Below are 13080 nucleotides of genomic sequence, written 5' to 3' on the forward strand. Positions count from 1 at the left end.
CACTTGACCCCAAGTCAATGCTATTTAACAATGAATACTATAAATTAATGGTATGTTTAACACAATTTATGGGCTGAAGATTGCTGTTTTTTATGCTTCAAGTCATCACCTATAGCTTGATTTACTTTTTTTTTTTTTTTTGATTTACTTTTGTGTGAACCATTCAAAACCTCTACCTCCTCATTAGGCACAGTCTTTTAAAACGCCATCCCCCGGTATACAAAATTGCCATTCTCCTCTACAATCAGAACAAAAGGAAATAATATGATATTTATATTAAATCAATATAAGGATTCAAGCTAATGGAATGATGCTTCCATAAAAAAATTTCAGGGATCAGCTAAGAAAAGGTTCTTATTTGTTTGCATTAGCAGGATTTTCCTTTCTATTACAACTGAATATACCTTCTATCAATATAATAAGGATTGTATTCTGATTTAGAGGATCAGTATTTTTCAGTTGCTCATCTCAAAAACCATTTTCTTCACTTTATTATGTCTCATACGCCCTTGGGTTACTGTAAGAACTTCTTCAATGGTTTTCTTTTTTTCATGCATGAGCCTTTTGTTCTATCCTCAAACACATACCCAGAATGACTTGTCTAAATGAAAGTTAAATCACGTCACCACTCTGCTTGGAACCGTCGGTGTCTCCTCTGTACATGTGGTAAGAGGCAGCCTTTAGGCTGACCTCACCTTCCCCCTCTCCATGCAGTCCCATAGGCCTCTTGAGGCACTGCCTCATCTCAGAGTCTATGCTTTATGGCCCCTGCTGCTTGGGATGCTCTGTCCCAGCCATTGGCATATCCAATCAGCCTGATTTCATTCAGATCTTAGCTCAAAATCCAACTTCCCCAACAATTCTATACCCACTCCCCGAATAAAATTACCATTCCTCTTTCCATGCCTTCCCTCCCGCCCTTAGTACGGATTACTAGCAAGCATTCTATGGAACGGAGGGAAATGATGGGGGAGCCCCGTCTGACCTCCTTTGGCCCCACAAGGAGAATGAAAAGCCCATGGTGGTTTCCATGAAGCAGAGATCAGACATGCGTCCTCCCTCCATCCTTTTTTCACCCTCTTCTAACAACCATCCTGCCCACAGCGGTCTACTTCTCTGCTGGGTTTGAGAATTCATTTCAATGACTGAGCAACGCCTGTGATTATGGGTGCATTAAGGAAGTGAATAAGTTACAAGTCAGAACTTAAAAAACATTACAGTTCTTTTGTCCCTAGAATCTCTTTTCAATCATTCTGGCAGGCGGGTTTCTCTCTGGTGGGTCCTCACTCTCTCCACCATTCACTTGTCGGCCTGTGCCCTGCTGAAGCAAGGTTACAAAGCGCTTTCAGCACTGATCAATCCCCAAAGAGCATCTCACTCTGCAAGCAGGCTTTCTGTCCTGGTTCAGAGGGCTGGGAAGTGCATCTTTCCATCTCCTGTCTCAATATTGTGCTCCCTGTTGTCTCCGCTACACTGCCACCTCAGCCACCGAGCTCACCCCCTCTGCCAGTGACTCTTCTTTTTTATGGTTGTGGGATTCTCTGTTCCTGTTTCTGAGATGGCTCACTTCTATACCCAGTGTAATGGCAAAATTGACCAATCCAGAGGTGGCCTTCTACATTTTATTTGCACATAGTTATTTTATCTGTCACTCACTGTTCCCCGCTAGAAACTGGACTCAATGATAAGCAGATTGGTATCTGTTAGTTACATATACGTAGCTCTCAGGAAATTCTAATAATAATAGTTTCCCATTAAATATTTGCTAATATCATATATCAATGAATGAATGTGCAATCATTCCTCAAGGATTTAGTAGAGTCCTCAGAATCCCTGGCGGTGTCTCAGTTTTCTAGTTGTGATGTCTACTAAACCATCATGATCGGTTTTGGGTCCATTTGGTTGCATCTGTAAGAAGACACGGGTGGGACACAAGCTCTCAGTCAGCTCACAACCCTCCTTGTTCAGGATCCTGCATTTGGTTTCTTGGGGCTTGGACTGGCAGCCACCATGTGGCCTGCCATCACTTGGAGCTGTTGGCTGCCAACCATGCTGCCTGCTGATATTAACTCCACTCCTCTCTGCCTCTCCCAGCCTGTGGTCTTCCTTTTTGCTCTTGCCTCCTGGCTTCCCCAACACTGGTGGCTGCATGAGTCAGGAAAGGCCTCCAGCTTAGCGTCTGACACATCAATTTGAACTGGACTGAGCCCGCCTCTTTGTAGCTGGGCGGACAACTTTCTGATCTGACTTTCTTTGTTATACGTATAGGAGTGTCACAGGTTTCATTTCTCCGGAGAAAATAGGCTAACACATTCACATCTTTATTTGTCTGTGTTCCTCCATTCTTTAAAAACTTCACCTGCTAAGTCTGACTACCCATAATTTCAATATTACTTACATTTATAATATACAGGATATTATCTTAGACTTGAAATGGGGATTTGGGCATTTAACTTTAAATCTCTTCATTAGCGAAAGTGGAAGAATGCTTGTGAGCCTTTTGAGGACTGCATGGATTACATTTCTGCTTTTTCCTTTCACGATTTATTTCAGCTTGTTAAAATATTGTGTGTCTTAATTATTTTGTACTTTCACTTTTATTATGCAAAAATATTCAGAATAAAACATGCATATTCTAAAAAAAAGGGTAACATGCGGATAGTGTTGCAAAACTCCAGGTGGGAGCTGTGACTGTCATGTAAAAATGACATATGTAAAAGTTATAAAATATACAACTGAAGTGTTTGAAGGAGAGAGGTGTCATTTGGGGGAGATTTAGTCTCAAAGTCATCAGAGAAAATGGGAAATGATCCCACCTGTTCCTTCTAGAGGTTCCCATTGCATGGCCGTGTTTAATGGCAATTTATGTGCTGTATTACAAACAATTTAAATAATAAAAAGGCAAGATTTTGCCTTCTGGAAAAATAGATCAGTTAGGAAAATGTTGCACAGTTTCAGAATTAAATATGCTCATGGAGTTCTTAGAACCACTTACGTTCAAAAGCGCAATACAGGAAGGCACGACAAGCAAACCAGGCTTCTTTCGGTTTGTTTGCATGATATAATTTCAAGTCTTTAAAGATATGTCGTTTCTTCTCTTTTTAGAGATGAAACAGTGGATTGGTAAAGTGGATCTGTACAGAAGACACCGATCTTAAGTGTTCAGCTTAATTGTTTCACCAATGCAAGCAGCCGTGTGCTCTTATTTCCGTCCCCGTTCATCCTTTCCCGTACCCAGCGGCAACCCCTTTTCTGAATGTTTTAATTGTGAATTAATTTTTTTTAATACCACTTTTCATAGACACCAACGATGTTCCCTTTTGTGGATGAGATGCTGTGCATTTATCCACGCTGTCGGCGCTGTCAATAGCGATTCTTTTTCCCCTGCAGAGTATTGTTTCACTGTGTGAATGCACTAAAAGTCATTCATCCACTCTCCTCTTGATGAAGTTTGAGTTTTCCATTTTTTGCCAATTATGAATGAAACGACCACGAGCATCCTTGGAGAAGTGTTTCATTGGATAAATGTGCTTATTTCTTTTAGTTAATATCTTGGAAAGGGACTGCTAAATCTGACACTAGGAGCATGTTTAACTTTGTAAGAAACAACTCAACTTTCTTCCAAAGTGAGTGTGTTATTTTACATTCCAAACTAGCTATGTATTCTTATTGTTAATAAAAAGGCATGGTCTGAAACAGAAAATGGCCACCCAGCGAGCTGAGTCTAGGTAGCAGAATTACTCTGAAGGCACCAGGGATTTGAACTTGAACTGATTATATCTTGTTTTCGCCCTTTCACAAACAAGGTAAGTGAGGTGCTCCTTTAATTGCTGTGGACTGGAACGTAAGAAAATCTCTACACATCTGTGGGTGCACAGACACAACTTCAGAAGCGAGAGGGTAAGGACGAGCTACACTGTAGCTGTTGTAGAGATTGTTCATCCTCCTGTTAATTCAAGTCCACAATCCCCATTCTGTCCTCTCTTATAAATGAACAGAGGTTATCAAACACACGCTACTTTTACTTCAGCTCGTACTATCCATGCTGGATGGATTTCTGATGTTTTTCACTCATCAAATTGCAGTTTTCACCAAGTTATTTAATGCCCAAAAGGATGGGTGGGAGGTGGGGGGGTGGAAAACACATGCGATTCATATTTATTTTAGGGAGTTGGGTTTTGAAAAGACCTGTTTTAAAAGGAGCTGTGTTCCAGAAAACCCAAAAAGCAATTCAGAATTATTTCACCCTTGCTTGAATATCTGTGTTGTGAAGAGACGACGGCGAAGGTAAAAGACGAAAGAGACTGTACTCACTGCCCTGGAGTTCAGCTGACTGTCAGCAGGCTGGAAACGTTCCTTTGGGTTCCACCTCTTTACAGGAGTAGGAAGCCTCATCATTCTTGCAGGGAGCGGCTGGTGGTTTTGAACTGCTGACTTTGTCGTTTGCAGCCCAGTGCATAAGTCATGATATACCGCCAAAACTCCTGGAGGCAAAGTAAGGGTCTTGAAATGCATATTGCTTCATATGTGTCTTCTCATCTAAAACACTGGTTCTTCTCAGAAGCATATTTGTCTTTGAGAAAAAGCCACTACGGGGAAAGATTTTGAGGGAAGGTTGAAAACAGGTACCATGGAAAAATTATTATTGATTTTTATAAATGTGCTTGGCAGTAAATGTGAAATGAGTTGTCCAATATAAGCATCCAGAATTTTATTTTCCATTGGTAGTATAGTAGAGTCCCCTTTCAATAAACATTTGCTTTTGGAAAACATAAAAGTCAGTTTTGGCCAACTGCACCACGCCTTCCACTGCCATCTGTAAAGATTTAGACTCTGCCTTTGGGAATGTCCCTTTAACAACACACAAGCCCTACTTCTCTCCTTACTCCTGTAAAACTCCATTGAACTCCAGTGGGAACACTGTAAAGTCAAGTTCTGAGGCTTAAGGGCATTTCGCAATTCCCTCTTGTGAGAACTTCCTGGTCAACTCTTCATTCCTCTTGAGAGAGTTCTATGATGTTGGTTTTAGAGCAACATGGATTCTATGCTACAAAGCTGTATGTTTCTTGAAATTCTATATAGGTGTGCATATATATTGACAGTGAAAAAAGAGATATTGGCAGGCACAGGGGACCAGCTGGATCTACAAAGATGATTTATGAGGACAAGCTCACCTCAGCCTGACATTTGAGTGTAGCCTGTCATCCAAAGTCGATGACCCTCGTAGTCCTACAAGGTCTATTATGTGATGTCACTTTGTCAGCTGTCAACACCCTCCTACATTCTTCTTTACCATTCTATTATAATAATTTGCTATTTGTTGTACAGTTATTATGTGATAGGCACTTCACTGAGAGTGTTACATACTTTTATTTTGATCCAGTGAGGTAGGAATTACCATTGCTGATTCAATGTGAGTAAAGAAGATATAGGAGGGAAAAGTAAAAGTATCAAGAATCCCAGAGCAGAGCCAATATTTTGACCATGCCCTCTCTGCGGCAAATGTCCCTGCTCTCAACTGCTCTACACTTTGAGTTATACTGTACTGTTACCTTTACCTACCTGTTCTATTACAAAGAGGTTGCGTATTGTTGCCAGAGAGCATTGCTTGTATGCATCGGTGGAACAGACTGCCCAGCTTGAGATCGGCTCTCCTCTTGCTCATCTTTGTGCAGCAACAGTAAGATCCCTAAGAACTCCATCAATAAACTTCACGGTGAAAGCTTGCCTTTAACATTATGAAAGTTATATTTGCTTGTAATGGAAAACTGGATAGAATAAAAAGTGTAAAGAACATAAATCATTCCATATTCCATTATCCAGCATAACCCGTAGAAGATTAGGTAATTGGATGAATTTGAAGAAAAAGGAAAAACAATCTTATAGTGTTTCTATGTTTCTAATCCATATTTGTAGAATCCAGACATGTGATTGCTTGATGTAACTGTGGCATAATGAGCACATGATCAAGTTCTAGTGCAGCCTTCTGCACTTACAGAGCTGCTCCTTGAAGGGAGGACTAGTCCAATATTGCCACAATCACACTCTTCACATAACACTGTAATCATCCTGCAGTACGTTTATATTTGAGGATATGCACCCTTGAGGCTTCTTTCATAATCATATGTAGAAATGTTCACATGCATTATCAATAAGAGAAATACAAATTAAAACAATGAGCTACTACTTGAGCCCAACACTCAACTAAACAGAAAACAATGAATTCTAGAGAGGATATGGAGATATCAAAGCTAATATGCATCACTATGGAAAACAGTATGACACTTCCTTAATCAAATGAAAACACAATTACCTCATGAGCCCGCAATCTCTCTACTTGATACAAACCCTAACGAATTAAAGAATAAAATGCAAACACACAAGTGCAACCTATGTTTATTGCAGCAATTTGTATAATACCCAAAACTTTGAAACAATCAAAAACTCTGACCATGGAGCAACACACAGACAACTCTGGTACAATGGAACATTCTGCATCCTTACCAAATAGTGCCGAGCCTGTCAAATGCCCCAAAGTGTGCACAAATTTAGAGAATGTTACACTTCTGGTTAGTCAATCTCTTAAAGATCAATCTTTTATAACAGCATTGTTATAAAGGAATATCAAGAACAAGAAAAATTATGTTTACACTAAACTACAGTGAGGTTTACACTAAAGGTAAGACTTAAAAAAAACTACAATGGGGGTGTGGGAGGGGAGGGAAGTGATAGGAAACCATCTCTTGGATGGTGGGAAATGAAAGCAAAACGAAGTGAGCCACACACACAGGGACTTAAAGGGGATCGTGTTTTTTATTTGATTTGATGAGATGGCTGGGCTACTACATGAAGTATGGTTTTCTTTTTAAGTAGTATATTCCACAAGCACAGGGGAAATAAATATGGCTTCTTTTTTCTCAGAAATAAATTTCAGTCAACTAACAAATATATGGTTATATCCTTATGTCAGAAAAACAGGACTTTTCATGTTAAAGTTTAAGATTTATTGGTGAAAGTCTAGCCCCTAGTGGACAGGAGTCTCTGGTACACACCCATACAATGTTTTCCTAAGATGCAGCAGGGGACACGTGCACATGAGCATGCCTGCTTGAGTAAGCATCAAGAAATTAAGACTGCAGCAGTATTTAAAACTCTTGTTATGCCATTTTCTTTTCTTTATTTTTATGTCAATATGACACCATTTAACTCCATAATATTTTAGTGCATATTTAGACTTCTTGCCTCGATTATTAAATGTTTCCCAGCAGCAATGATTGTCTTGGCTGCTTAACTTTTTGATCTGTCCTTTTCATTCTAAGAAGCTAAACATTCCAGAATGTTTTCCCTTCCCTGGAAATATGTGATTTTTAATTCTGAATGAAAATAGCTTGTATTTCTACAGTGCATCTAACACACACTCTTAGACACACATGCTTTTAACAATATTGACTGTTTCTTTTAAAAATAAAAATAAATTCTCTGAAGTTATTTATATTCTCCTGTAAAAGTAGGATCTGTAAGGGGAAATATGAGCTGATTCAATTTCAAAATTTAACTTCCTGGTATCAGGTGGATTCTGACCCATGGTGACTGAACATAGGGTTTGGAATCTCTGTGAATCTTTGTAGGAGCGGCCAGTTTTTCTGAAGAGGCTGTGACAGTCATGTACCATGGACAACCTTGTAGCTCGCAGTCCAATATTCATCATAAATAAATAAATTCATCATCCGACAATGCCCCCGGGGCTCCTACGTGAAATCACCAGGGTGTGTTTGAAACATCAGAGACAGACAGGGCTATCTAGTCCTGTAAAGGGTTAGTCGAGCGAGGAGTCCGCCAAGTTCTTCCAAATATCACCGTGGCTTTTTCTTTCTTACTCACCATTTGTGTTTTTTTTCCTTTGTATTATTATTATTATTTTATTCTTACCATTTTATTTTGTTTCTGTTTTCTGTGGTTTCTGTTGGGTTTTCTAGTTTGTGAGGCGCAGAAGGAGTGCATCCATAGAGATAGGAACTGATGCAGGATTTATAGGGGAGGTGGTCGGGGGACACGGAGGTGCGGGGAGCAAACATTGCACGTGAGAGGGACGGGAGCACTGGAACTGATGGTGATTACACAACTCATTTTAAAAGTGATTTAACCATGGGTGGGGGAGTGTTCTAAAACTGATTGTAGCAATGGTTGTACAACTCTGCTTGATGTGGTTGAACTATTGAATTGTGTGATATGTGGATTAAGTGCCAAAACAACTTTTTTTCTTTAAAAAAAAGAGTTATAGAATTTTAGTCTTGGAAACTCACAGGGGCAGCTCTGCCCTGTCCTGTAGTGTCGCTGTGAGTACGAATCAATTTGATAGCAGAAATGCAATGAACACATAAAACAGACACTACCGTACTTGTAAATAAAATTAACAAATATTGAGTATCTACTTGACAGTCATGATTTTCTTCAGCCTGAAATATTATCCTTGTTTGTATTGTTACTATTAAGCAAATTTTATGAGTCAGCGAAAATATAATTAATTTTCTTTAACCACCAGAATGAACACAGATGCTTGTGTAGCTTTAGAAAGGTAGTTCAGAAGCACTGGGAACTTGCATTTCAAATACAGACGGTTCTATAAAGTGGCAGTGTGTTTTAGAGTTGATGGGAAAGCTACAATTGGGACACAACATTCAAAAACATTGAATGAAAAAGAAACCTTTCAAAATAAGAGCATCTTAGACCTGTTCCATGGATAAGAAAGGATACTATATAAGTAAAATATAGAAACATATGATCATATATAAAGTGCAATATATTATAATATCTAAGTATTATATAATACAGAAGTAGTATAAGAAAGCCTAGTATATAAATATGATAAATATGGCACCTTATGTTGAAGCAAATGAAACATTTTCTTGCCGAATTGGGCTTCAAGAAGTATCTTGATTTGCAGGTCACTATGAAGTAGAAGTACAAGGGCTACCTGAAACCCACTGACAAGTTGCAATCACACTGGGAAATGGATCGCACTCTTTTTGTAAGTTTTAGTGCTCGTGTCTGTGCACAGATAATAAGCAAAGGCCACGTTTCTCCCGGGCTTCCTTTGGCCAGGTGCAATGAGCCTCACCAAGGTTACATTTTAGGAAACGGTTACAGAGCGCGAGCTGCCGAAGCAAAAGCACCATAAAGAGCAGTTGATTTTTCTCCTCCAGAACTATTCTCCTTGTCTTCCCAAATTCCTCAGGACAGCCCGCATGTAGTTTCCCAATCCCAAACCAACAGTCATTAAAAAATTATTGTGCTAAGATGATAAGGCAAAATATTACCTTTTTCATCATTTTACATATGTAATTCAGAGACACTAATCACATTCACCATGTTGTATAATCATTACCATTATCCTGCTCCATATTTTTATATCCCCCTTAACTGAAATTCAGCACCTCTGCTACATTCAAGGAAGGAGTACTACATCCCTCTGTCGGGAAAGAAGAGCTTCTCCAATGACGGACTGGGACAACCCGCTCTCCACATGTGAAAGGTGAAGTTGGATCCATATTGCTTAGCACAGTGCAAATGAAAATGGCTCAAAGACCAAGATGTAAGAACAAAAACCACAAAACTCTTAGAAAACAACAGGAGCCAGGCTCTTCAACAATGGATTCTTAGCTACGATGCCAAAGCACAAGCAGCGAACGCCCAGACAGATCACTGGTGCTTCAGCAACGTCGAAAACTTTCTTTGGAATATTTTAACAAAGTTGCTTGTCAATTCTACAACAAGGAAATTTCATCTAGAACTTGTTCAGTTGGAAAGTTTTTAGATGACTGATGTGAGTTCTTCACTTGTTCTGGATCTGCTGCGACAAGGTCTTTGTGAGTCAGTTCGGGTTGCTCCTGTGTGTCCAGGAATGTTCCCTTTCATTTCGATGCTCTGACTAGATACCATGCAGCTGCTGAGAATCTTCACTTCCGATCCTTCACTGTTTCTGTAGGGCCAGTAGTAACGTCCCTAGCATGAGCTCTGATTTTAGTGATTGTGTCTTCTCTCTTTCTTTCTCTTTTAGTCTGGCTAAAACGGTTTGTGGGGTTTACTGATCTTTTCAAGGAGGCAGCACCTGGTTTTATTGGTTCTGTCTGCTGTTTGCTTCTATTCACATGCATTTCTGTTCTGATTTTTGTGATTTGCTTCTTTTTTATTTTAAATTAGCTTTGGGCTTTCTTGCTTTTCAGTTAAATTATTGGTTTGAGATCTTTCTTCGTTTTTTAAATTTAAGACTTACTGCTATAAATTTCCTCCTAAGCACTGCTTTGGGGTGAAGTTTATACATTTTAATATGCTGCGCTTTCATCCTTATTTAACCCCAGATAATTAGAAAATGGAGCTCTTGACTTCTTCCTTGATTTATTGGTTGTTCAATAGTGCTATTTATTTCCAAATTAATTCCCACTTTCAATCTATTGTGGTTGGAGAAGTTTCTTTGTATAATTTCTATAAAAAAACTGATTGAGAATTGTTTTATGACCTAGAAAATGGTCTCTCCTGGCAAATGGCTCAGATGCACAAAAGAAGCATGTCTACACGTTTCTCATATGGGTGCTACTGGCTGCCTAACACCTGCGGAGCCCTGGTCATGTGTGGTGTACTCATGGGGCTGCGATCCGCATGGTTGGCAGTTAAAACCATCAGCAGCTCCTCCCAAGAAAGACTGGGCTTTCTACTCCTGTAAAAAGTTACAGTCTTAGAAACGCATGGGGGAATCTGTGAGTTAGCATTGACCCTAGGGCAGCGAGTTTGGTTGGGGTTTCGCCTAACACCTGGTAGAGTTCCAAATCTTTATTTTTTCTTTCTCCTTAAATACAAACAATGATAATGATCATTTACATATAAAATGTACAAAATTATGACTTGCAAATCAAAGATTAATGAGCTACAAAGACGATTTCCTATCCTCTTATAAGAAATTTCAAATAGGGCTCTTTGAGGAAGACGCGGACGTCGTCCCGCCATGCTCCGTCCCCGCTCCCATTCCTGACTCACCGCTGTTCGCTCTCGCCGAGGAACAAGTCGGTCGGGAAGCGCCCCGCCACCATGGCATTTAAGGACACCGGAAAGACACCTGTGGAACCAGAGGTGGCTATTCACCGAATTAGAATTACTCTGACCAGCCGCAATGTGGAATCCTTGGAGAAAGTGTGTGCTGACTTGATCAGAGGGGCTAAGGAGAAGAACCTGAAAGTGAAGGGAGCAGTTAGGCTGCCCACCAAGACTCTGAGACTTACGACCAGGAAAACTCCCTGTGGGGAAGGCTCTAAGACCTGGGATCGATTCCAGATGAGCATCCACAAGCGTCTCATTGACTTGCACAGTCCGTCTGAGATAGTGAAGCAGATCACTTCTATCAGTATTGAGCCTGGAGTAGAGGTTGAAGTCACCATTGCAGATGCTTAAATCAACTATTTTAATAAATTGATTTATCTGTTGGTGAAAAAAAAAAACGAAATTTCAAATAGGAAGTAAAATACGGGTCAGCAATATGCTGCTTCCTTTGTGAGCAGCCAGTGGCGCTGTCTCCAGGAGGCACAGGGTTTCTTTACGCCCCGGTTACAGCGTTGGGGAAGTATGTTCAGAAAGTGACTTGATGTTTTAGAGTTTATGTTCCAAGGGTCAGCATGGTCTAAGCAAAATAAAAAGGGAAATTTCCAAAAAGTGCTCTAGAGCAAGAGGATTAGGTGGCAACCTAACTGAGAATAATAGGAAGCCTGCCAAAATTTGGGAGGGAAGTGGGAAAAAGCAACGTGGACCTTGATGTGTTCTTTGGAACCTATGGGCTCTGAGCACGGTGTCATCAATCAGGAGGTCCAGCTCTCTTGGTCCTTTCTGTAATTCACTACAAGCCAACTGCATGCCTCTGTCTTAGCTACCCTGTATTTAAGCATTGAGACTCTATTGTGCTTAACAGATAACTTGACTTGGGGCAGGAGACTGGTTTCGGTGTCCATTTAGAAAAGATTCTGATTTTTATGTCACCATTTCAACATAATAATAATATTCTGTGGTCAAAAAATAAGGAGAACGCTGGGTGTGGAATGAAAGGGGGCAAAAGTTCCTGAGGGATTCAACTGGAATAGCTCTGAGTTGGAGAGTTAGTTCATACTGTCAAACACAAAGTGGGTGTGCTGGCTACATGTTGAGCTACAAACCACAAGATCGGCAGTTTGAGACAACCAACTGCTCCATGAATGAAAGAGAGGCTTCCTCAGCCCTGAAAGAGCTGCCGTCTCAGACTCTGCCCTGTCCTGTAGGGTCCTTACACGTTGGAAATAACTTGACAACATCGAATCAGACACAAAATAAATATCCAAGGAACAGAAGAAACCTGCTAACAATCTCTGGAGCTGTAGAATCCCAGGACCCTATATCAAGTTGTGTTTGTTTTTAATTTTAAAATGTGAAATTGTAAAATGTGTTATAATATGCACTCATTTCCTGAGTTAGCTTAAGTATTAGACATCATGAACTAAATTCAGCATATGAAAATGCAGTCTTTTAAAAAATTTGTCATTATTCTATACTAGATTTTTATTAACAAAAGAAGGAGAAACATTTTACATTGGGTGGAGATGCAGGGATAAACTCTTTTGCACACAAAAGAAGGGGAATTTAAAACATTTCCATGATATGTGAATGAGGCAAGATTTTGTGTCATGGTCTTAAAAGATGCGGAGGGTGAGGACCTATTTAGGGAAGTGGCAGCCTGGCAGAGGATTACGTTTTGAGGGAAACTAGGTGGTTAGCAAGAAATTGAACTTGGTAAGTGGCCAGAGAACAACGTAATTCTCAAATTCAGTTTTAAATTATTCTGGATTAGAGCCTATTCTATTATGGATTCTTATTTCACTCAAATGTGTGTCAAAAGTTACAAGCACAGTATTGTGAGGTGTAAGAGAAGAGGGTTCAAGTTGTCCAGTTACAGAAAGTGAGAGGAGACAGTAGAAGACTTTTTCAGGAGGAGAAGTTCAGAGTGAACAGTGAACACATAAATCTTGTTGGGAGAATTCTGAGTCACTCTAGGACATGGGATGAGAA

At 39.9% G+C, this 13080-nt stretch overlaps 1 protein-coding gene across 1 annotated transcript; it reads left to right on the plus strand.

Moving 5' to 3' along the window:
- Positions 1-11024: 11024 nt before the first annotated feature.
- LOC142424435 (small ribosomal subunit protein uS10-like) lies at positions 11025-11470 on the plus strand. The gene has a single exon (XM_075529639.1). It carries the CDS (start codon positions 11083-11085, stop codon positions 11440-11442), a length of 360 nt encoding a protein of 119 aa, XP_075385754.1. The 5' UTR covers positions 11025-11082; the 3' UTR covers positions 11443-11470.
- The last annotated feature ends 1610 nt before the right edge of the window (positions 11471-13080 follow it).

Source organism: Tenrec ecaudatus, chromosome 13 (assembly GCF_050624435.1).
Source record: "Tenrec ecaudatus isolate mTenEca1 chromosome 13, mTenEca1.hap1, whole genome shotgun sequence".
Taxonomy (NCBI): domain Eukaryota; kingdom Metazoa; phylum Chordata; class Mammalia; order Afrosoricida; family Tenrecidae; genus Tenrec; species Tenrec ecaudatus.